General features: G+C 55.7%; 2 protein-coding genes across 2 annotated transcripts in view; one reads left to right on the forward strand and one right to left on the reverse strand.

Moving 5' to 3' along the window:
• Positions 1-13,304, reverse strand: part of HSPBAP1 (HSPB1 associated protein 1) — a 156,905-nt gene extending 143,601 nt beyond the window's left edge. Inside the window, exons 1-2 of the mRNA XM_077449727.1 lie at positions 13,162-13,304; positions 1,775-1,960 (exon numbers count right to left, since the gene is read on the reverse strand). Of these exons, the coding sequence (XP_077305853.1) occupies positions 1,775-1,960; positions 13,162-13,183 (208 nt within the window). The 5' untranslated portion in view covers positions 13,184-13,304. The remainder of the gene's footprint in view (positions 1-1,774; positions 1,961-13,161) is intronic.
• Positions 13,305-13,421: 117 nt separating this feature from the next.
• The window catches only part of SLC49A4 (solute carrier family 49 member 4), a gene marked incomplete in the record, with an annotated part of 65,265 nt that continues 54,147 nt past the window's right edge, over positions 13,422-24,539 (forward strand). Inside the window, 2 exon segments of the mRNA XM_077449724.1 lie at positions 13,422-13,634; positions 13,637-13,789. Of these exon segments, the coding sequence (XP_077305850.1) occupies positions 13,547-13,634; positions 13,637-13,789 (241 nt within the window).

A 24,539-nucleotide genomic window follows, 5' to 3' on the forward strand; every position in this document is an offset into this window, starting at 1 on the left:
AGACACCTGCCTTGACCTGACTAATCTCTTGCCTGCCACCTGCCTTGACCTCTGCCTGATTCTGACTACACACTTGCCTTTTGCCTGCCTGGACCTCATTACTTTCTTGCCTGGCTGGACCTCATCACTCTCTTGCCTACCACCTGTCTTGATCTCTGCCTAGACCTGATTAGGTTCTTGCCTCCCTTGACCCCTGCTTGGACCTCATTACTCTCTTGCCTGCCACCTGCCTTGACCTCTGCCTGGACCTGATTTGTTTCTTGCCTCCCTTGACCCCTGCCTGGACCTCACTACTCTCTTGCCTGCCACCTACCTTGACCTCTGCCTGATTCTGACTACACTCTTACCTGCTGCCTGCCTGGACCTCACTACTCTCTTGCCTGCCACCTGCCTTGACCTCTGCCTTGAACTAACTACTCTCTTGTCTGCTGCCTTTCCTCAACCCCTACCATGTCTTCACTACTTGGTTGCCTTCCTTCTACCTAGACACCTGCCTTGACCTAACTAATCTTTTGCCTGCCACCTGCCTTGACCTCTGCCTGATTCTGACTACACTCTTGTCTATCGCCTGCCTGGATCTCATTACTTTCTTGCCTGGCTGGACCTCATCACTCTCTTGCCTACCACCTGTCTTGACCTCTGCCTAGACCTGATTAGGTTCTTGCCTCCCTTGACCCCTGCTTGGACCTCACTACATTCTTGCCTGCCACCTGCCTTGACCTCTGCCTAGACCTGATTAGGTTCTTGCCTCCCTTGACCCCTGCCTGGACCTCACTACTCTCTTGCCTGCCACCTACCTTAACCTCTGCCTGATTCTGATTACCCTCTTGCCTGCCTGGACCTCACTACTCTCTTGCCTGCTGCCTTCCTCAACCCCTACCATGACTTGACTACTTGGTTGCTTTCCGCCTGTCTAGACACCTGCCTAGAACTCACTACTCACCTGCCTTGACCTCTGCCTGGACCTGACTAGTTTCTTCCCTGGCTGGACCTCAGGCAGGGTTTATGCAGGCAGCAGGTCAAGGCACGTGGCAGGCGAAAGAGCGATGAGGTCGAGGCAGGCAAGAAACTAGCCAGGTTCACTCTCTTGTTCAGTCGGTGGCCCCTCCAGGTTTCTCTTGCGGCACTGCAGCTGATGATGTAATAGGGACGCGTCTCTTGAAGGGGCGGAACCTATTATAAAGGATCTGTGTACCGACCTCCGCTGCCTGGTTGGATTTGCTTGTCTGCCACCTACCTCGACCCCTGAGCTGTATTCAGGTAATCCTTCATCGCAGCCATGTTCCAACTGCTAATCACCTGTTATGCTACTGTGTTAGGGTTCCTAGGCTGGGGGAGACGTCCAACATCATCCAGCTCTTTTCTCCCCAGCCTGACTGTCCCTAGCCCTCCCGTATTGATTCAATAGATTTAATTTCTCTCAATCATGGAGACTCAGCATCACAAGTGGCCATTAACAAAAGGCAAACGCCTGCCTAGGAACGCCCACTCCTCCAGACTGATATTACCCGTCAAAGCATTTTATTTGCATAACTCCACCCAAGAGCCCCCCCCCCCCCCCGCTTGCATCATGACTGAGGGCTCCTGGGAGGAGTACTGGGTCGGGGGGGGGGGGGGCTGGGATGTTTTCAGGAAGCGATGTACAGCCCCCTGCCAGCCCCTCCCACCAGCAGTGATCTGCCTGCATTGCCTAGAGAAGCACAGAGACCCGGTGATGATAATACTGGGTATAAAATAACGTATCCCTCGCGATTCACGAGTTCTGCCGACTGACCTGGATCTAGTCTCCTCTTCCCAATTCGGAAGCGCAGGCTCTTGTCCTGCAAGAGGTCAGACAGGCGAGCGACATCCCAGCGAGAAGCCGGCCAATCCTGGGCCATATTGAGGAAAACTGCGGGGCGGTCCAAGCCGAAGACAATCTCTCTGGCCTCTTGTGCTGAGAATGGTTTCATTCTGGAGCCTGAAAAAGAGAAATCACCAATCAATTCACACCAGAGGAGCTTACACTCTAATGCCCCCCCCCACCCCCCACAATCATACACTATTATTATACATTTCTATAGTGCTTCCTCTTTCTACAAAGTTACAATGTACAGTCTGATCACTGGGGGTGGGGAGACTGAGGAAATTCCGCCTCCTCCTTCTATAAAGTTACAATGTACAGTCTGATCACTGGGGGAGGGGAGACTGAGGAAATTCCGCCTCCTCCTTCTATAAAGTTACAATGTACAATCTGATCACTGGGGGAGGGGAGACTGAGGAAATTCCGCCTCCTCCTTCTATAAAGTTACAATGTACAGTCTGATCACTGGGGGAGGGGAGACTGAGGAAATTCCGCCTCCTCCTTCTATAAAGTTACAATGTACAGTCTGATCACTGGGGGAGGGGAGACTGAGGAAATTCCGCCTCCTCCTTCTATAAAGTTACAATGTACAATCTGATCACTGGGGGAGGGGAAACTGAGGAAATGCTTCCTCCTCCTTCTACAAAGTTACAATGTACAGTCTGATCACTGGGGGAGGGGAGTCTGAGGAAATGACTCCTCCTCCTTCTACAAGGTTACAAATGTACAGCCTGATCACTGGGGGAGGGGAGACTGAGGAAATGCTTCCTCCTCCTTCTACAAAGTTACAATGTACAGTCTGATCACTGGGGGAGGAGACTGAGGAAATGACTCCTCCTCCTTCTACAAAGTTACAATGTACAATCTGATCACTGGGGGAGGAGAGACTGAGGAAATGACTCCTCCTCCTTCTACAAAGTTACAATGTACAATCTGATCACTGGGGGAGGGGAGACTGAGGAAATGACTCCTCCTCCTTCTACAAATTTACAATGTACAGTCTGATCACTGGGGGAGGGAAGACTGAGGAAATTACTCCTCCTTCTACAAAGTTGCAATGTACAGTCTGATCCCTGGGGGAGGGGAGACTGAGGAAATGCTTCCTCCTGCCTGCAGCAGACTGATGGCGCCTCAGCTCTGCCTAGGCAAAGCCGCTGTTTTTGTATAAATGGATCTTTTCTGATCAGTTACATTGTTGCGGTGTATAGTGGGGGGATCGATTCCTCTTTATATCCCCGATCGGCGGCGTGGATGAAGTCCGTCTCCCGTTTGGCCGCAGTTCCTAATTAGAGATGACACGCGGCCGACCGATGCGAAGCACAACCCACCACCCCCCCCCCCCTCCTGAGGGCCCCCGCCGGCCAGGATTACAAGGATACCGCCACCGATCAGCCTCCCTCTTGATCCGCTTCCATCAGCCGCTCCGCCGCGCGCGTTTCTCCGAGCGCCTCCATTATATCGGCGTCCCGCCGAGCCGTCTCGCCGCAGCTGTCACCGCCATGATTCTTTAGTGCGATCTCCCAGCAGGGAAATCACAGACCCGGGCGGCTTCAGGAGAAAAAAAAAAAAAAAAAAAAAAAAAAAAAAAAAACACCCCAAACTTTATCGCTCCCCGCCGCGCCTCCGCTTAACGACGCCGTTTATGGTATAACAGGCGCTGATATACTGGCACGGCCATTTAAACCTTAACGCATTTTGGATTGCGGCTCTTGACAGTAAATAAGCGATAAATCCTTTCACCGTCTGTCTGCCCGCCGCGAAGGAGGACGGCGCAACGGTCGATGGAGACGCGCACTAAAGCATCCGCTGATTAACTAAAGACTGACACAGGCGGGTCCATAAAAGGCACTCCTCGGGAACCGCGCTCCTGGAAATCGCAGTGAATATTGCCAAGACACCATCCACACCTGAGCATAGCGGGAACGCACGCTCACGCGTTTCTTGCGCATTTTTTTCCCCATGTTAACACACGTCACGCCACATGCATGGACTGCCCCGTGTGCGACAAACTTCCCAAAGCGGCTCATGAACGGCGGACGTTTTTTTTCAGCGCGCGTTTCGTCCGCTACCTGTACTTGGGGAAACATTACCAATCAATTGCACTGCAAGCACAACCTGCGATCGCGAAGCACGCCTACGCGTTTCGTTGCACATTTTGGAAGCACATAGGAGTGAAAGCAGCCTGAGACTCCCAAATCCCACCCAAACCCCTTCCAGACCGCGTTATAGCTGAGCGACGGCAATGGCTCGATCGCACGTCAGCAGCGGCCGTGGGGGGAGGAGAGCCAGTGTCAGTCCAACACAGAGGACATCTACACTGATAATCAGTGGAGCACAGACAGTGCCCATCAGTTCTGCCAATCAGTGCCCAACAGTGCAGTCTTATAAGTGCCCATTAATGCAGCTGAGCAGTGCCTGTCAGTGCTAGCTCATTAGTGCCACCTCAAATGCCAATCAATGCCCATCAATACAGATTATCAGTGTCCATCCGTGCTGCCTCAGTGCCGCCCATAATTGCTACCTAACAATGCCCATTATTGCCACCTATCAGCTTCCATCAATGCAGCCAATCAGTGCAGCTTCATCAGTGCTGCCTCAGTGCGCATCAATGCAACCCATCGTTGCTGCCTATCATTACCCATTATTGCCACCTATCAGTGCCCCTCAATGCAGTTTCATCAGTGCCGCCTATCAGTGCTACCTCATCAGTACCAATTATTGCCACCTATCAGTGCCCCTCAATGCAGCCAATCAGTGCAGCTTCATCAGTGTTGCCTCGGTGCCCATCAATGCAACCCATCAGTGCTAATCAGTGCCACCCACCATTGCTGCCTATCAGTACCCATTATTGCAACCTATCAGTGCAGCTTCATCAGTGTCCATTATTGCCACCTATCAGTGCCCCTCAATGCCGCAGATCAGTGCCCATCAATGCACCCCATCAGTGCCACCCATCATTGCTGCCTATCAGTACCCATTGCCACCTACCAGTGCCCCTCAATGCAGCAGATCAGTGCCACCTCATCAGTTCCCATTATTGCCACCTACCAGTGCCCCTCAATGTAGCTTCACCCGCGGCCTATCAGTGCTGCCTCATCAGTGTCCATTATTGCCACCTATCAGCGCCCCTCAATGTAGCCAATCAGTGCAGCTTCATCAATGCCCCCTATCAGTGCCCATTATTGGCACCTATCAGTGCCCATCAGTGTAGGAGAAAAATTACTTATTTATACCAAATTTTAACTAAGAAAAAATTATTGGTGGTGATTAAATACCACCAAAATCTATCTCTCTGAAAAAATAAGATAAAAATGTAAAAATGTAGTTTGTGTGCAGTGTTACATGACTGCGCAACTGTCATTCAAAGTGCGACAGCACTGAAAGATGAAAATTGGCCTGGGCAGGAAGGGGGGGTGAGGGATATGGTAGGCAAGTGGTTAAGAGTTTGTTCACACCATGCAGTAACGCATGTGCAATTGTGTGTTTTACACAACCGCAAGAAGACAGGCTGCCCTCTTCAGGCCAGTGCAGGTATGGCAAAATAAATCATGTGCTCTATTTGCACATTTTTACACATTGAACGAAGGCCCTAGATGGAGGGCACACAAGGCGCAAAAAAAGAAGTTGTGCGTGTTTGGAGACACCTAGTGGTTTGATTGAGACCCTATAGAAATCCTCAGCATGGGCGGCATCATGCACCTTTGTATTGGTGCCGTTTGTACCCTCGTCCAACGTTGTCCCAGTGACCCCATTGGGGGGGATTTTCCCATCACCGTTTTTTTAATGAATAAAAAGTAATCATCCCTTTGATCCGGAGGTCTTCTGCCTGGTCATGTGATCTCCGTAGTGGGCCGTCCTTACTCACATAAACGCAGCAGTCCCGTCAGTCCAGGACAGCATGACGACACGCGTCTTGGGGGAGGATCCACGACAGTCAGAGCTCACTGGATAAAGATTGAATAATGCTGGCCGTCATTCAACCTGGGAGAGGAGCGCCCTCTATTGGCTGTGGGGGACAGTGCAGGATCAAAGATGAGTATTACAGCAAAAGCTTTTATTTTTTTACACTGCTGGAAATTGCGGAGGATTAAGTGATCTTTGCAAAGTGAATTTCCACTTCATTCACTAATATAATAGAAGATTCATTCATACAATGGAAGTTCAATCTGTTTGTATTTTCTGTTTCTTGATCCCCCCCCCCCCCCCTAACATAAAAATTAAATTTTTCACCCCTAGGCACCAACTGCACACAAATGTGCTGCCCCTCAGGGGCGGGGCCTTAGTGCCGATGGGGGGCCGCATATTTGTGTGCATTAGCAGCGCGAGCGCGCACCGTGCATGCTCCCCGCAGCTCAATTCAAAGCTCCCGATCGCTTCTTCCGATTGGGAGCTTTTCCGATCACGTAACCACCGCAACAGATAACCGCGGCAGTCACATGGTCACAAGCTCCGCCCCCCCTCCCGGAATGCCAAAACCCTTAAAGGGCCAGAGGGAACCGGTGCAAAGGGGTTAAAGAAAACTATTTTCATTTCATACTTTACATTACATATAATGATGTCATCACCGGGTCTCTGTGCTTCTCTAGGCAATGCAGGCAGATCATGGTTGGTGGGAGGAGCCAGCAGGGGGCTATGCATAGCTTTCTGAAAATGTCACAGCCCCCCCCTAGTACCCCTCTCCAGAGCCCTCAGTCCTGATGCAAGCGGTGGGAGGAGTTATGCAAATATCAACATACCTTATTGGGTGGGTGTCAGTCTGGAAGAGTGGGCGTTCCTAGGAAGGCCTTGGTAACGCCCACATGCGATGCTGAGATTCCATGCTCAGTGAAAGAAGTGAAATCCAGTGAATGAAAGGGGGGGCGGGCCAGAGAAGTGCTAGATGATGCTGGGCGTCCTCCAGCCAGGAAATGAGGCAGGCGGGGCTCTGTCTGACTCGCTGCAGCTTCTAATGCACATGGCGAGAAGCTCACAGTGTGCAGTGAAATCAGTGGAAGCCGTTTCAGCCCATGAGAAATAGGAGAGTGAAGGGTTAACAAACCGGGAACTGGAAATTGTATCAGAAAAAGGAAATGAAAGTGAGAAAAAAAGGGAACTCCGACCTTCACGAGATCCCCGGTGATTCTATCGATAGAGGCGTTGTGTCCGTGTGTGATGTGCACGTCTGTCATGGGGTTTCATTGAGGATTTATTTTAAGAATTAAAAGTGTCTGAGCATCACAAACCATAAAGCGCCATTTCATTCATATTTAACCACTTGCACTCCGAAAGATTTACCCCCCTTCATGACCAGGCCATTTGTTTGCGATACGGCACTGACTGCGTCCGTTTAACAAACAATTGCGCGGTCGTGTGACGCTGTACCCAAACAAAGTTGACGTCGCTCTTCTCCCCACAAATAGAGCTTTCTTTTGGTGGTATTTGATCACCTCTGTTTTTTTTTTTTTATTATTATATATATAGTACAAAAAATAAGAGTGACAATTTAGAAAAAATATATAAATAAAATTATATATGAATAAAACCGGAAATAAATAAATAAACCGTACTTTCTGCTATAAAACATACAAATCAGAGGTCCTCCCCCCATCACATCAGAGGTCCTCCCCATCACATCAGAGCCCCCCCTCCCCGTCACATCAGAGGTCCTCCCCCCATCACATCAGAGGTCCTCCCCCCATCACATCAGAGGTCCTCCCCCCATCACATCAGAGGTCCCCCCCATCACATCAGAGGTCCTCCCCCCATCACATCAGAGGTCCTCCCCCCATCACATCAGAGGTCCTCCCCATCACATCAGAGCCCCCCCTCCCCGTCACATCAGAGGTCCTCCCCCCATCACATCAGAGGTCCCCCCCATCACATCAGAGGTCCTCCCCCCATCACATCAGAGGTCCTCCCCCCATCACATCAGAGGTCCCCCCCATCACATCAGAGGTCCTCCCCCCATCACATCAGAGGTCCTCCCCCATCACATCAGAGGTCCTCCCCCCATCACATCAGAGGTCCTCCCCATCACATCAGAGCCCCCCCTCCCCGTCACATCAGAGGTCCTCCCCCCATCACATCAGAGGTCCCCCCCATCACATCAGAGGTCCTCCCCCCATCACATCAGAGGTCCTCCCCCCATCACATCAGAGGTCCCCCCCATCACATCAGAGGTCCTCCCCCCATCACATCAGAGGTCCTCCCCCCATCACATCAGAGGTCCCCCCCATCACATCAGAGGTCCTCCCCCCATCACATCAGAGGTCCTCCCCCCATCACATCAGAGGTCCTCCCCATCACATCAGAGCCCCCCTCCCGGTCCACATCAGAGGTCCTCCCCCCATCACATCAGAGGTCCCCCCCATCACATCAGAGGTCCTCCCCCCATCACATCAGAGGTCCTCCCCCCATCACATCAGAGGTCCTCCCCCCATCACATCAGAGGTCCTCCCCATCACATCAGAGCCCCCCCTCCCCGTCACATCAGAGGTCCTCCCCCCATCACATCAGAGGTCCCCCCCATCACATCAGAGGTCCTCCCCCCATCACATCAGAGGTCCTCCCCCCATCACATCAGAGGTCCCCCCCATCACATCAGAGGTCCTCCCCCCATCACATCAGAGGTCCCCCCCATCACATCAGAGGTCCTCCCCATCACATCAGAGGTCCTCCCCCCATCACATCAGAGGTCCCCCCCATCACATCAGAGGTCCTCCCCATCACATCAGAGGTCCCCCCCATCACATCAGAGGTCCTCCCCATCACATCAGAGGTCCCCCCCATCACATCAGAGGTCCTCCCCATCACATCAGAGGTCCCCCCCATCACATCAGAGGTCCCCCATCACATCAGAGGCCCCCCCATCACATCAGAGGCCCCCCCATCACATCAGAGGTCCCCCATCACATCAGAGGCCCCCCCATCACATCAGAGGCCCCCCCCCATCACAGGTCCCCCCATCACATCAGAGGATCCTCCATCACATCAGAGGCCCCCCCATCACATCAGAGGTCCTCACCCGTCACATCAGAGGTCCTCCCCCGTCACATCAGAGGTCCCCCATCACATCAGAGGCCCCCCCATCACATCAGAGGCCCCCCCATCACATCAGAGGTCCTCCCCATCACATCAGAGGTCCCCCCCATCACATCAGAGGTCCCCCCCATCACATCAGAGGTCCTCCCCATCACATCAGAGGTCCTCCCCATCACATCAGAGGCCCCCCCATCACATCAGAGGCCCCCCCCATCACATCAGAGGTCCCCCATCACATCAGAGGCCCCCCCATCACATCAGAGGCCCCCCCCCATCACAGGTCCCCCCATCACATCAGAGGATCCTCCATCACATCAGAGGCCCCCCCATCACATCAGAGGTCCTCACCCATCACATCAGAGGTCCTCCCCCGTCACATCAGAGGTCCCCCCATCATATCAGAGGTCCCCCATCACATCAGAGGTCCCCCATCACATCAGAGGCCCCCCATCACATCAGAGGTCCCCCCATCACATCAGAGGCCCCCCATCACATCAGAGGCCCCCCATCACATCAGAGGCCCCCCCATCACATCAGAGGTCCCCCCATCACATCAGAGGTCCCCCCATCATATCAGAGCCCCCACCCGTCACATCAGAGGTCCCCCCATCACATCAGAGGTCCCCCCATCACATCAGAGGCCCCCCCATCACATCAGAGCTCCCCCATCACATCAGAGGCCCCCCGTCACATCAGAGGTCCCCCCATCATATTAGAGGTCCCCCCATCACATCAGAGGTCCTCCATCACATCGGAGATTCCCCCCCATCACATCAGAGGTCCTCCATCACATCAGCGGTCCCCCCATCCACATCAGAGGTCCCCCCATCACATCAGAGGTCCCCCCATCACATCAGAGGCCCCCCCATCACATCAGAGCTCCCCCATCACATCAGAGGCCCCCCGTCACATCCGAGGTCCCCCCATCACATCAGAGGCCCCCCCATCACATCAGAGCCCCCCCATCACATCAGAGGCCCCCCATCACATCAGAGGTCCTCCATCACATCAGAGGTCCCCCATCACATCAGAGGTCCCCCCATCACATCAGAGGTCCTCCATCACATCAGAGGCCCCCCCGTCACATCAGAGGTCCCCCCATCACATCAGAGGCCCCCCATCACATCAAAGGTCCCCCCATCACATCAGAGGTCCCCCCATCACATCAGAGCCCCCCCGTCACATCAGAGGTCCCCCCATCACATCAGAGGCCCCCCCATCACATCAGAGGTCCTCCCCCCATCACATCAGAGCTCCCCCGTCACATCAGAGCCCCCCCCGTCACATCAGAGGTCCCCCCATCACATCAGAGGTCCCCCCCATCACATCAGAGGTCCCCCCCCATCACATCAGAGGTCCCCCCCCATCACATCAGAGGTCCCCCCCCCCATCACATCAGAGGTCCCCCCCATCACATCAGAGGTCCCCCCCCATCACATCAGAGGTCCCCCCCCATCACATCAGAGGTCCCCTTCATCGCATCAGAGGTCCCTTCATCGCATCAAGAGGTCCTCACATCACATCACAGGTCCTCTCCCATCACATCAGTGGTTCCCCCCCCCATCACATCAGTGGTTCCCCCCAGTGTTTTTGAGGGGACAGGAAATTTACACTGTTATACAAGCTGTACACTCACTACTTTACATTGTAGACAAGTGTCATTTCTTCAGTGTTGTCACATGAAAAGAGAGAAGAAAAGATTTACACAAATGTGAGGGGTGTACTTACTTTTGAGATTATATATATATATTTTTTTTTTTTTTTTTTTTTTATTAGTATCTCACAAAAGTTAGTACACCCCTCACATTTTAGTAAATATTTAATCATATCTTTTAACCCTCCCCCTTCTGTATTCTGATACATACTACCCTGCTTTGTCTTCTTGTGGGTGATGGACAAGAAATGTGAGTGGCCCCCCTCTATGTGTCGCCTTCCACCAGGGTACTTCTTTCCCCTCTCCACAGTACTTCTCTCGTGCCAATAGATGCCCTCAGTCTTCAGGAAGCCAGTGTCATCCAACTCACTTCCTCTGAGCTGTGGCTGTCATGGCCCCACCCCCTAGGCCTGTGATTGGATAGGGGGAGTAGAAGCAAACCGATGAGCGCATCTCTCTGTCACTCTGCTCTCACCTCCTATCAGCATGCTTCTTGTCAGGGCTTTGTTTCAGTGGGGAACGCAGTTCTGGGAACTCCAGCACTAAATGTATATGGGGTTTGCTGGAGGGCGTATTGATGCTGCCTGCTGGGGGATCTATTGTCAGGAGTGGGGCTGTTTTTTGTGTGAGGGTTTATTATTAATGCTGAGGGGGTGTCTTATGTTGGTAGGGATCTACTGTTGCTGGGGTGCAGACCATTGTTGCTGGTTGTAGGGGATCTATTTTACTGTATTTCTGGTTATCATTATCAAATTTCATACAAAAAAATTATACTTGGCTCTGTATTCTCTAAAAGGACGGTGCTCGAAAGGTAGGTAGGGGGCGGAGACAAGGGATGGTGCTGGGAGGTGGTGGAACCAAAGGGATGGTACTTGAAGGTGGGTAGGGGGCGGAGACAAGGAAGGTGCTTGGAGGTAGGTATGGGGCGCAGACAAGGGATGGTGCTCGGAGGTAGGTAGGGGGCGGAGACAAGGGACAGTGCTCGGAGGTGGGTAGGGGTGTAACCAAAGGACGGTGCACGAAAGGTAGGTAGGGGGCAGAGACCAGGGACAGTGCTCGAAAGGTGGTTAGGAGGCGCAGACCAGGGATGGTGTTTGGAGGTAGGTAGGGGGTGGAGACAAGGGACAGTTCTTGGAGGTAGGGGGTGGAGACAAGGGAGGGTGCTCCGAGGTAGGGGGTGGAGACAAGGGATCGTGCTCGGAGGTAGGGGGGTGGAGACAAGGGACGGTGCTCGGAGGTAGGGGGTGGAGACAAGGGACGGTGCGCGGAGGTAGGGGGTGGAGACAAGGGACGGTGCGCGGAGGTAGGGGGTGGAGACAAGGGACGGTGCGCGGAGGTAGGGGGTGGAGACAAGGGACGGTGCTCGGAGGTAGGGGGTGGAGACAAGGGACGGTGCGCGAAGGTAGGGGGTGGAGACAAGGGACGGTGCGCGGAGGTAGGGGGTGGAGACAAGGGACGGTGCGCGGAGGTAGGGGGTGGAGACAAGGGACGGTGCGCGGAGGTAGGGGGTGGAGACAAGGACGGTGCGCGGAGGTAGGGGGTGGAGACAAGGACGGTGCTCGGAGGTAGGGGGTGGAGACAAGGGACGGTGCTCGGAGGTAGGGGGTGGAGACAAGGGACGGTGCTCGGAGGTAGGGGGGTGGAGACAAGGGACGGTGCTCGGAGGTAGGGGGTGGAGACAAGGGACGGTGCTCGGAGGTAGGGGGTGGAGACAAGGGACGGTGCTCGGAGGTAGGGGTGGAGACAAGGGACGGTGCTCAGGGTAAGGGGTGGAGACAAGGGATCGTGCTCGGAGGTAGGGGGTGGAGACAAGGGACGGTGCTCGGAGGTAGGGGGTGGAGACAAGGGACGGTGCTCGGAGGTAGGGGGTGGAGACAAGGGACGGTGCTCGGGAGGTAGGGGGTGGAGACAAGGGACGGTTCTCGGAGGTAGGGGGTGGAGACAAGGGACGGTGCTCGGAGGTAGGGGGTGGAGACAAGGGACGGTGCTCGGAGGTAGGGGGTGGAGACAAGGGACGGTGCTCGGAGGTAGGGGGTGGAGACAAGGGACGGTGCTCGGAGGTAGGGGGTGGAGACAAGGGACGGTGCGCGGAGGTAGGGGTGGAGACAAGGGACGGTGCGCGGAGGTGGGCAGGGGGTGGAACCAAGGGACGGTGGGCAGGGGGTGGAACCAAGGGACGGTGCGCGGAGGTGGGCAGGGGGTGGAACCAAGGGACGGTGCGTGGAGGTGGGCAGGGGGTGGAACCAAGGCATGGTGCTTGGAGGTAGTTGGGGGGCGGAGACAAGGGAGGGTGCTTGGAGGTGGGTAGGAGGCGGAGACAAGCGGTGACTCAGAAAGGGGAAGTTTCTGCACCTATTGTCTGAGAAAAACATAAGCCCGCTCCTTGTCCCATCATGGAAATTTCCCTTCACTTCCCGTCCAAACAGGAAGTGAGAGGAAATCCCAGCAAATTGAGGGACTTCCTTGTGGACCCCAACTCACCAGAACTAGTGCCCCTCCCCCCATTAGAACAACTCCTCTCTATTACCTTTCTGGGGACAACACAAAGTTGGGGATTTTCTTTTACTTTCAATTATGCAGTTTAGCTCAGTCACCATTGCTGGGAGTTGTGGTGCCTCTCAGCCCTGTATGGAGGGAAGTGTACCTGTGTCTGATGTATCCTCCATCCCCAGCACACAGCATGCTTCTCCCAGGAAACCTCTCACTCCTCTGAGCTGAGAACACACTGGGAAGTCATTTATGTCTCCAATTTACGGGGGCCGCCATTTTGCCTGAGACCATGAAGCTTCCCACATGGTCAGCAAGGGGGCGGCGCTGCCAGGAAGGTAGGGCGGATCTGCCCGGTGGGCGTGGTACCACTGTCACATGTCTCTATTATCTCACCTTTCAAGGTGGGTGACGTCACTTGGTGGGCGGGGGAAGTGAAGGCGGATGTTTTCAGCTTGTGACTTCCGGTCGGTGTGCCGGTACCTCGGTGGAGAGTTCCGGGAAGGAAAGGTTCCGGGGAAGGGAGAAAAGCCGGGAGAGGGATGGAGGAGCGGCGGCCTCTCCTGGCCCGGTCCCCCCGGGTGTTCGGGCGGCGCTGGTTGGTCCTCATCGTCTTCTCCTGTCTGGGCTTCCTCAGGGATTAGTATGGAACAGCTGGGGGCCCATCCAAGTCTCCGCCCGGGCCGTCTACGGCTTCTCCGCCCTGGACATCGCCCTGCTCGTCCTCTGGGGACCCATCGGCTTCTTACCCTGCTTCTTCTTCATGTGGATGATGGACAAGAAGGGTGAGTGACCCTCCCCCCAGTGTACCCCAATATATACTCCCCCCAGTGTACCCCAATATATACTCCCCCCAGTGTACCCCAATATATACTCCCCCAGTGTACCCCAATAAGTATGCCCCTCCCCCAGTGTACCCCAATATATACTCCCCCAGTGTACCCCAATAAGTATACCCCTCACCCCAATATATACCCCTCCCCAGTGTACCCCAATATATACCCCCTACCTCAATATATACCCCTCCCCCAGTGTACCCCAATATATACCCCCACCTCAATATATACCCCCTACCCCCAATATATACCCTCCCCCAGTGTATCCCAATATATATACCCCCTACCCCAATATGTATATACCCCCAGTGTACCCCAATAAGTATACCCCCTCCCCCCCAATATATACCCCTCCCCCAGTGTATCCCAATATATACCCCCTACCCCAATATGTATATACCCCCAGTGTACCCCAATAAGTATACCCCTCACCCCAATATATACCCCTCCCCCCATGTACCCCAATATATACCCCCTACCCCAAATATATACCCCCTCCCCGTGTACCCCAATAAGTTTATATATGTATATATATATATATATATATATATATATATATATATATATATATATATGTGTGTGTATCTCCTCCATACACCCTCCTCCAGCATATACCCTGTTTACCCCAATGTACACCCCTCCCCCTGCTTTCTCTGAATGTGGATGAAGGCTGTCACCCCCATTGTACCCTTTTTATATATAGCCTTCCCCCTGTATCCCAATGTACACCCATCCCCCCCCCCCCCCCCCCCCATTTGTACCGTCCCTGCTCCCTCTTCATGTAGATGATATATACATCACCAAATATGTCCCAGTACTTCCACTGGTACCCAAATATACCCCCCCGTACCCCAATAAGCTTCCTTTTTACCCCAATATACCCCTCCGTACTCCTTCATAGTTTCCCACAGCCTCCTGTATCCTAATGCAGCCTATTCCACCCCGTGTACCCCCATTCTACACCGGTACACTCCCACTGTGCCTCCGTATATATTCTACCCCCACATAGGGTGCTGCACTCCGCACCTGTCCTGCTCCCTCCTCAGGTGAATGGAGGAGGGTGAATGTGTCGCTTATGGTACCCCAGTATAGTGCATTTCCCCACTGTCCCCCTCCCCCCACCCCAATAATGTGCTCCTCCTCCGGTCACTCCGCGGTGTCGTGTGATGAGTGGTGGAGGAAGTGAAACTGTCTGTGGTGCTCCTTGTCACCAGGGATGTGACCCCCGCCATGGCGCCATAGTCTGTACCTCGTCCTCGCAGTGAGAGCGCCCGCCGCTTCCCTCCGACCCTTCACCCAGTGTGTGAGGGCACCGACCCCCCCCCACACACACACCCTCATATAGACCAGAGATCGGTGGGGGGAGGTCTGGAATTATACATTGTACAACACTGACGTCTCTTCTTCCTAAGGATAGTTATCTTCCCCCTGTATATAATGTATCTCCTCCCCTGCAGATGGTGTAGGTTTTGCCCACTTACATAGAAATGAAGGGTCTATCATTGTTATCATAGGTGTATTTTATATGATGGAGACAGAATATCAACCAAAAATACAGAAAAATCACACGATACAAATGTTATAAATGGAGTTGCAGTTCGGTGAGTAGAATAAGTATTTGCCCCCCCCCACCAACCAACCAACAATAATTCTGCCCCCCACAGACTGGCTCCAGTAGGTGCTCATGTGGTACACAGATTAGTCCCGTCAATGTAAGAAGGTTCTCCTAACGACAACTCGTTATGTGTATAGAAGACTCCTGTCCACAGAATCCCTTCCCTCCACAGAATCCCTTCCCTCCAATCCTCACCATCATGGGGAAGACCAAAGATCTGTCAGAGGACGTCGGGGAGAAGATTGGAGACCTGCACAAGGCTGGAATGGGCTACAAGACCATCAGCAAGAAGCTTGGTGAGAGGAGACAAGTGTTGGAGCGATTATTCGCTAATAGAAGAAATCCAAAATAACCATCAATCGTCCTCGGTCTGGAGCTCCATGGAAGATTTCTCCTCATGGGGTGAGGATGGTCATGAGAAAAGTGAGGGATCAGCCCAGAACTACACATGGAGGAGCTTGTGAAGGATCTCAAGGCAGTTGGGACCACAGTCACCAAACAAACCATTGGTGACACAATACACCACCATGGATTAAAATCCTGCAGCTCCCGCAAGGTCCCCCTCCTCAGGAAGAGGCGTTGGGCGGGTTCCCCCCGCCTCCTCAGGAAGAGGCGTTGGGCGGGTTCCCCCCGCTCCTCAGGAAGAGGCGTTGGGCGGGTTCCCCCCCCTCCTCAGGAAGAGGCGTTGGGCGGGTTCCCCCCCCTCCTCAGGAAGAGGCGTTGGGCGGGTTCCCCCCCCTCCTCAGGAAGAGGCGTTGGGCGGGTTCCCCCCCCTCCCCAGGAAGAGGCGTTGGGCGGGTTTCCCCCCTCCTCAGGAAGAGGCGTTGGGCGGGTTCCCCCCCCCTCCTCCTCAGGAAGAGGCGTTGGGCGGGTTCCCCCCCTCCCCCAGGAAGAGGCGTTGGGCGGGTTCCCCCCCCCCTCCCCAGGAAGAGGCGTTGGGCGGGTTCCCCCCCCCCTCCCCAGGAAGAGGCGTTGGGCGGGTTCCCCCCCCCCTCCCCAGGAAGAGGCGTTGGGCGGGTTCCCCCCCCCCTCCCCAGGAAGAGGCGTTGGGCGGGTTCCCCCCCCCCTCCCCAGGAAGAGGCGTTGGGCGGGTTCCCCCCCCCCTCCCCAGGAAGAGGCGTTGGGCGGGTTCCCCCCCCCCTCCCCAGGAAGAGGCGTTGGGCGGGTTCCCCCCCCCTCCCCAGGAAGAGGCGTTTGGGCGGGTTCCCCCACCCCCTCCCCAGGAAGAGGCGTTGGGCGGGTTCCCCCCCCCCTCCCCAGGAAGAGGCGTTGGGCGGGTTCCCCCCCCCTCCCCAGGAAGAGGCGTTTGGGCGGGTTCCCTCCCCAGGAAGAGGCGTTGGGCGGGTTCCCCCCCCCCTCCCCCAGGAAGAGGCGTTGGGCGGGTTCCCTCCCCAGGAAGAGGCGTTGGGCGGGTTCCCTCCCCAGGAAGAGGCGTTGGGCGGGTTCCCTCCCCAGGAAGAGGCGTTGGGCGGGTTCCCTCCCCAGGAAGAGGCGTTGGGCGGGTTCCCTCCCCAGGAAGAGGCGTTGGGCGGGTTCCCCCCCCCTCCCCAGGAGGAGGCGTTGGGCGGGTTCCCCCCCCCTCCCCAGGAAGAGGCGTTGGGCGGGTTCCCCCCCCCCTCCCCAGGAAGAGGCGTTGGGCGGGTTCCCCCCCCCCTCCCCAGGAAGAGGCGTTGGGCGGGTTTTCCCCCCCTCCCCCCCCCAGGAAGAGGCGTTGGGCGGGTTCCCCCCCCTCCCCAGGAAGAGGCGTTGGGCGGGTTCCCCCCCCCTCCCCAGGAAGAGGCGTTGGGCGGGTTCCCCCCCTCCCCAGGAAGAGGCGTTGGGCGGGTTCCCCCCCCTCCCCAGGAAGAGGCGTTGGGCGGGTTCCCCCCCCCCTCCCCAGGAAGAGGCGTTGGGCGGGTTCCCCCCCCCTCCCCAGGAAGAGGCGTTGGGCGGGTTCCCCCCCCCCCTCCCCAGGAAGAGGCGTTGGGCGGGTTCCCCCCCCCTCCCCAGGAAGAGGCGTTGGGCGGGTTCCCTCCCCAGGAAGAGGCGTTGGGCGGGTTCCCCCCCCCCTCCCCAGGAAGAGGCGTTGGGCGGGTTCCCCCCCCCTCCCCAGGAGGAGGCGTTGGGCGGGTTCCCCCCCCCTCCCCAGGAAGAGGCGTTGGGCGGGTTCCCCCCCCCCCCTCCCCAGGAAGAGGCGTTGGGCGGGTTCCCCCCCCCCCTCCCCAGGAAGAGGCGTTGGGCGGGTTCCCCCCCCCCCCCTCCCCAGGAAGAGGCGTTGGGCGGGTTCCCCCCCTCCCCCCCCAGGAAGAGGCGTTGGGCGGGTTTCCCCCCCACCCCCTCCTCAGGAAGAGGCGTTGGGCGGGTCCCCCCCCCTCCTCAGGAAGAGGCGTTGGGCGGGTTCCCCCCCCCTCAGGAAGAGGCGTTGGGCGGGTTCCCCCCCCCTCAGGAAGAGGCGTTGGGCGGGTTCCCCCCCCCTCAGGAAGAGGCGTTGGGCGGGTTCCCCCCCCCCTCAGGAAGAGGCGTTGGGCGGGTTCCCCCCCCCCTCAGGAAGAGGCGTTGGGCGGGTTCCCCCCCCCTCAGGAAGAGGCGTTGGGCGGGTTCCCCCCCCCCTCAGGAAGAGGCGTTGGGCGGGTTCCCCCCCCCTCAGGAAGAGGCGTTGGGCGGGTTCCCCCCCCCTCAGGAAGAGGCGTTGGGCGGGTTCCCCCCCCCCTCAGGAAGAGGCGTTGGGCGGGTTCCCCCCCCCCTCAGGAAGAGGAGTTGGGCGGGTTCCCCCCCCCCCTCAGGAAGAGGAGTTGGGCGGGTTCCCCCCCCCCCTCAGGAAGAGGAGTTGGGCGGGTTCCCCCCCCCCTCAGGAAGAGGAGTTGGGCGGGGTTCCCCCCCCCTCAGGAAGAGGAGTTGGGCGGGTTCCCCCCCCCCTCAGGAAGAGGAGTTGGGCGGGTTCCCCCCCCCCTCAGGAAGAGGAGTTGGGCGGGTTCCCCCCCCCCCTCAGGAAGAGGAGTTGGGCGGGTTCCCCCCCCCCCCTCAGGAAGAGGAGTTGGGCGGGTTCCCCCCCCCCCTCAGGAAGAGGAGTTGGGCGGGTTCCCCCCCCCCCTCAGGAAGAGGAGTTGGGCGGGTTCCCCCCCCCCCTCAGGAAGAGGCGTTGGGCGGGTTCCCCCCCCCCTCCCTCCCCAGGAAGAGGCGTTGGGCGGGTTTCCCCCCCCCCCCCTCCCCAGGAAGAGGCGTTGGGCGGGGTTTCCCCCCCTCCCCCCCCCAGGAAGAGGCGTTGGGCGGGTTTCCCCCCCACCCCCCTCCTCAGGAAGAGGCGTTGGGCGGGTCCCCCCCCCTCCTCAGGAAGAGGCGTTGGGCGGGTTCCCCCCCCCTCAGGAAGAGGCGTTGGGCGGGTTTCCCCCCTCTCCTCAGGAAGAGGCGTTGGGCGGGTTTTCCCCCCCCCCTCAGGAAGAGGAGTTGGGCGGGTTCCCCCCCCCCCTCAGGAAGAGGCGTTGGGCGGGTTCCCCCCCCCCCCTCCCTCCCCAGGAAGAGGCGTTGGGCGGGTTTCCCCCCCCCTCCCCAGAAGAGGCGTTGGGCGGGTTTCCCCCCCCTCCCCCCCCAGGAAGAGGCGTTGGGCGGGTTTCCCCCCCACCCCCCTCCTCAAGAAGAGGCGTTGGGCGGGTTCCCCCCCCCCTCAGGAAGAGGCGTTGGGCGGGTTTCCCCCCTCTCCTCAGGAAGAGGCGTTGGGCGGGTTTCCCCCCTCTCCTCAGGGAAGAGGCGTTGGGCGGGTTCCCCCCCCCTCAGGAAGAGGCGTTGGGCGGGTTCCCCCCCCCTCAGGAAGAGGCGTTGGGCGGGTTCCCCCCCCTCAGGAAGAGGCGTTGGGCGGGTTCCCCCCCCCCTCAGGAAGAGGCGTTGGGCGGGTTCCCCCCCCTCAGGAAGAGGCGTTGGGCGGGTTCCCCCCCCCTCAGGAAGAGGCGTTGGGCGGGTTCCCCCCCCCTCAGGAAGAGGCGTTGGGCGGGTTCCCCCCCCCCCTCAGGAAGAGGCGTTGGGCGGGTTCCCCCCCCCTCAGGAAGAGGAGTTGGGCGGGTTCCCCCCCCCCCTCAGGAAGAGGCGTTGGGGCGGGTTCCCCCCCCCCTCCCTCCCCAGGAAGAGGCGTTGGGCGGGTTCCCCCCCCCCCCCTCCCCAGGAAGAGGCGTTGGGCGGGTTTCCCCCCCCTCCTCAGGAAGAGGCGTTGGGCGGGTTTCCCCCCCTCCTCAGGAAGAGGCGTTGGGCGGGTTCCCCCCCCCCCTCTCCTCAGGAAGAGGCGTTGGGCGGGTTCCCCCCCCCCTCCTCCTCAGGAAGAGGCGTTGGGCGGGGTTCCCCCCCCCTCTCCTCAGGAAGAGGCGTTGGGCGGGTTCCCCCCCCCCCCTTCCTCAGGAAGAGGCGTTGGGCGGGTTATGGAGTGGCCTAACCAGTCTCCAGACCTTAATCCTATAGAAAATGTATGGAGGGAGCTGAAACTTCGAGTTGCCAAGAAACCTTAAGGATTTAGAGAAGATCTGTAGAGAAGAGAGGAGCAAAATCCCTCCTGAGATGTGCGAACCTCATCACCACCTACAAGAAACGTCTGACCTCTGTGATCACCAACAAGGGTTTCTCCACCAACTACTAAGTCATGTTTTGCTTGAGGATCAAATACTTATTTTACTCACTGAACTGCAACTCCATTTATATTATTATTTATTTATTTAATTATTTTACTTTTTCACGATTTTTGTTTGATATTCTGTCTCTATCATATAAAATACACCTCTGATAAAAATCATAGACCCTTCATTTCTATGTAAGTGGGCAAACTACACAATCTGCAGGGATCAAATCCCTATCTTCCGTCTCGTATAACCGTATTCGATAAATATCACATACATCATTATTAGAATAATGGAAACGTCGGAGGATTGAAACATGAGCGGTCATTAATGTCCATCTATAGAGCGCTGATCCGTGTGAACGGGTGACATGGATACATTGTATATATTGTGAAAAAAATATAAAAAATACTTCCTCTTTTAATGCCATAAAAAACCCAACCTGTTTCTCTTCCACATGACATCAGGGGGGGAAGGGAACCACGGCACTCCCAGCTGTGGTGCTACAAATCCCATCATGCCTCTGACTCTGGGAGTCATGTCTGTGACTGTCAGTCTTGCAGTGCCTTGTGGACTTGTAGTTCCATAACAGGCAGGTTGTTAATGTTGTCTATTCTACTTTTCAATATAACTAAAGATAACATGGGGCGCGGCCCCCCCCCCCCCCCCTCAAATCATCTTCAAGGAGACGGTTGAGTTGACAGAAGATGAATGATGGATGGAGTGGGGGGAGGGGGGTTCATACCGGTCCACCAGTGACGGTGAGCTCTGAGCGCCCCTCGGGGGCAGAAAGGTGTGCAGGAATGTGACAAGCTGTGGAGAAGACTGGGATGAAGTATCTCTGTGTCGGGGGGGGGGGGTCAGCAGAGTGGTGTGAAGTCCAAACACAGAGCGGAGGTGAGGAGAGGCCGGTGTGCACATTTGGGGGAGGGGAGAGGCTGGTGTGCACATTTGGGGGGGGGGGGGCAGCTATTTGGTGTCGCACACAGGAACGGTCAGCTCGGTGTACAGAAGGATTTCCTTGTTTGCTCCTGATATCGGTTTGCGAAGGATTTTGCATCGAGTTGTGGAATTCGGAATTTTGCATTCACAATGAATTCCTGGACAGCCCTGTGCTGTGATCATCGGGCTTTCCTTCACACATGTGGCTGGGGGAGGGGGGGGGGGGGGCAGTAAAACCACAGCCAAACCGCCTGAGGGATGACACACAGGCGCTCCTGTCTGTACACATGCCACAACCGCAGTAAAAACTTGACAGCAATCATGCTTGCAGCTGGTGTTGCAATTGCCGAGTGTGACTAATGCGGGTCTGTGGGGCCGCCCCACAACCACGTGCGGTAGTACAGCGCCTGATGGGTTAAAATCGGGCAGTGAGGTGGCAACGTAATGCCTCATCGCCAGCTAAACGCTGCTTCTGAAAAGCGATCTGGGCATAGATCACAGATTGCTTTTCAGAGGAGCAGCAGCAGCTGTCCTTGCTGGATGTCTGCATGAAGCCCATACACACCATGGAGCTGAAATCCAGGACACGGACAATGACTGATCACTATATACCGACCCATTGCCATGTGATTGGTCACAGCAATCACACGACGATTGTAAACAAACACGTGACAATGGTGATTGTTTACAATTGTCATGTGATTGCTGTGACCAAACACGTGACAATGGTGATTGTTTACAATTGTCATGTGATTGCTGTGACCAAACACGTGACAATGGTGATTGTTTACAATTGTCATGTGATTGCTGTGACCAATCACCATTGTCACGTGTTTGGTCACAGCAATCACATGACAATTGTAAACAATCACCATTGTCACGTGTTTGTTTACAATCGTCGTGTGATTGCTGTGACCAATCAATGGCCTCAGTTCCTTTTATGCCATCCATTGTATACATTTGTGTTGCTAGCTGTGATTTGGTTACAGTGATCACATGGTACGGACAGGCCAATCACAGCCGATCTGTACCATGTGATTTAGCGATCACCAAACGCAACAAAAAAGCCCTGAATGATCAAGTTTTGTTCAGTAAAATGCTTATAGATGTGGGCAGCACAAGGAGGGGGATGGGTGCGCTAGGACTATTATAGATCGATGCACTGTCTGTGTCTCTCCCTCCAGCAGCTGAAAGCCAGTGGGGGGGGGAGAGGGGGAGGAACTGGCTTTCAGCTGCTGGAGGGAGAGACACAGACATGGCACATTGTTCATTAATTAGTGGGCCCAGGCAGCAGGAGGATAGACGAGGCCTGGTGGTTATTCCCCCCACCCCCATCGGCAGCACTGGGCATGCAGATGCGCACCCCAAACCCTGAAGGACGGTGACGTACATGTGGATTTACTGTGGGCGTCCGGCAGGTGGCTACAAGGCATTCATCATATAGGTGCTGAGACCTGTAGACTGTTTATGCGGTTTGAGCAGCTGACAGGCACTCCATGGTGCCTTTTCTGGGGATCGGCGGCCGCCTTGAAGGCGCAGTGTCTGTGTTCGGGGGAGGGGGCACTCACCCACGCGCCTGTCAAATTTGGACGAGCTAGTAGCACACGTTCTATAAAATGTGCAAAGACCCGTCCTCGGGTTCGGTCCCCCGCAGGGGGTTCGGGTTCGGTCCCCCGCAGACGCCGTGTTTACATCTAATGATTGGGTGCCCAGAGGTTTGTAGAATTTGCATTCTATTCCCTGTTGGCGTGCCTGACCGCGTTTCATTTCCTCTTTCCTGGAGCTGCACACGGCTCGTCACATGTATGCGAGGCCATACGGCGGCTGGTTTGTATTTTTAGTCTCCCTCCAGCTTGTCAAGTCAGGAATATTTTGCTCTGTTGACTAGTTGTTGGTCTGGTAATTAGGGACTTGTCTATCCTCATCCTCCGCCGCACTTGTGCTGCTGTCAGCAACGTCCCGCCACTGACATCCTGGGCTGTGCCGCGCGTGAGATCTGTCACTCCCACCGACACTAATGTGACTTGTCATGGCGAGCGCGCTTCAATACAGGGGGCGGAATATCGTGTGGTGTGTGTGTGTGTGTGTGTGTGTGTGTGTATATATATATATATATATATATATATATATATATATATATATATATATATATATATATTCACAGCCATTAATGTCTAAACCGCTGGCAACAAAAGTCAGTACACCCCTAAGTAAAAATCTCCAAATTGATCCCAATTAGCCATTTTCCCTCCCCACGGTGTCATGTGACTCGTTAGTGTTACAAGGTCTCAGGTGTAAATGAGGAGCAGGTGTGTTAAATTTGGTGTTATCGCTCTCACTCTCTCATACTGGTCACTGGAAGTTCAACATGGCACCTCATGGCAAAGAACTCTCTGAGGATCTGAAAAAGAATTGTCGCTCTACATAAAGTTGGCCTAGGCTATAAGAAGATTGCCGAGACCCTGAAACTGAGCTGCAGCACGGTGGCCAAGACCATACAGCGGTATAACAGGACAGGTTCCCCTCAGAACAGGCCTCGCCATGGTCCACCAAAGAAGTTGAGGTCACGTGATCAGCGTCATATCCAGAGGTTGTCTTTGGGAAATAGACGTATGAGTGCTGCCAGCATTGCTGCAGAGGTTGTAGGGGGAGGTTCAGCCTGTCAGTGCTCAGACCAAATGCGGAACGCTGCATCAAATTGGTCTGCATGGCTGTCGTCCCAGAAGGAAGCCTATTATAAAGATGATGCACAAGAAAGACCACAAACAGTTTTCTCAAGACAAGCAGAGTAAGGACATGGATTACTGGAACCATGTCCTGTGGTCTGATGAGACCAAGATAAAGGTATTTGGTGTCAGATGGTGACAAGCGTGTGTGGGGGCAACCAGGTGAGGAGGACAAAGACAAGTGTGTCTTGTCTACAGTCAGGCATGGTGGTGGGGGTGTCATGGTCTGGGGGCTGCATGAGTGCTGCCGGCACTGGGGGGGCTACAGATCATTGAGGGGACCATGAATGCCAACATGTACTGTGACATACTGAAGCAGAGCATGATCCCCCTCCCTTCAGAGACTGGGCCGCAGGGCAGTATTCCAACATGATAACCACCCCAAACACCTCCAAGACCACCACTGCCTTGCTGAAGAAGCTGAGGGTAAAGGTGATGGACTGGCCAAGCATGTCTCCAGACCTAAACCCTATTGATCATCTGTGGGGATCCTCACATGGAAGGTGGAGGAGCGCAAGGTCTCCAACATCCACCAGCTCTGTGATGTCATCATGGGGGAGGGGAAGAGGACTCCAGTGACAACCTGTGAAGCTCTGCTGACCTCCATGCCCAAGAGGGTGAAGGCAGTGCTGGAAAATAATGGTGGCCACACAAAATATTGACACTTTGGGCCCAATTTGGACATTTTCACTTAGGGGGTGTACTGACTTTTGTTGCCAGCGGTTTAGACATTAATGGCTGTGTGTTGAGTTATTTTGAGGGGACAGGAAATTTACACTGTTATACAAGCTGTACACTCACTACTTTACATTGTAGACAAGTGTCATTTCTTCAGTGTTGTC

This window comes from Lithobates pipiens, unplaced genomic scaffold (genome assembly GCF_037356315.1).
Source record: "Lithobates pipiens isolate NorthernLeopardFrog02 unplaced genomic scaffold, aLitPip1_a1.2 Scaffold_22, whole genome shotgun sequence".
NCBI classification, from domain to species: Eukaryota; Metazoa; Chordata; class Amphibia; order Anura; family Ranidae; genus Lithobates; species Lithobates pipiens.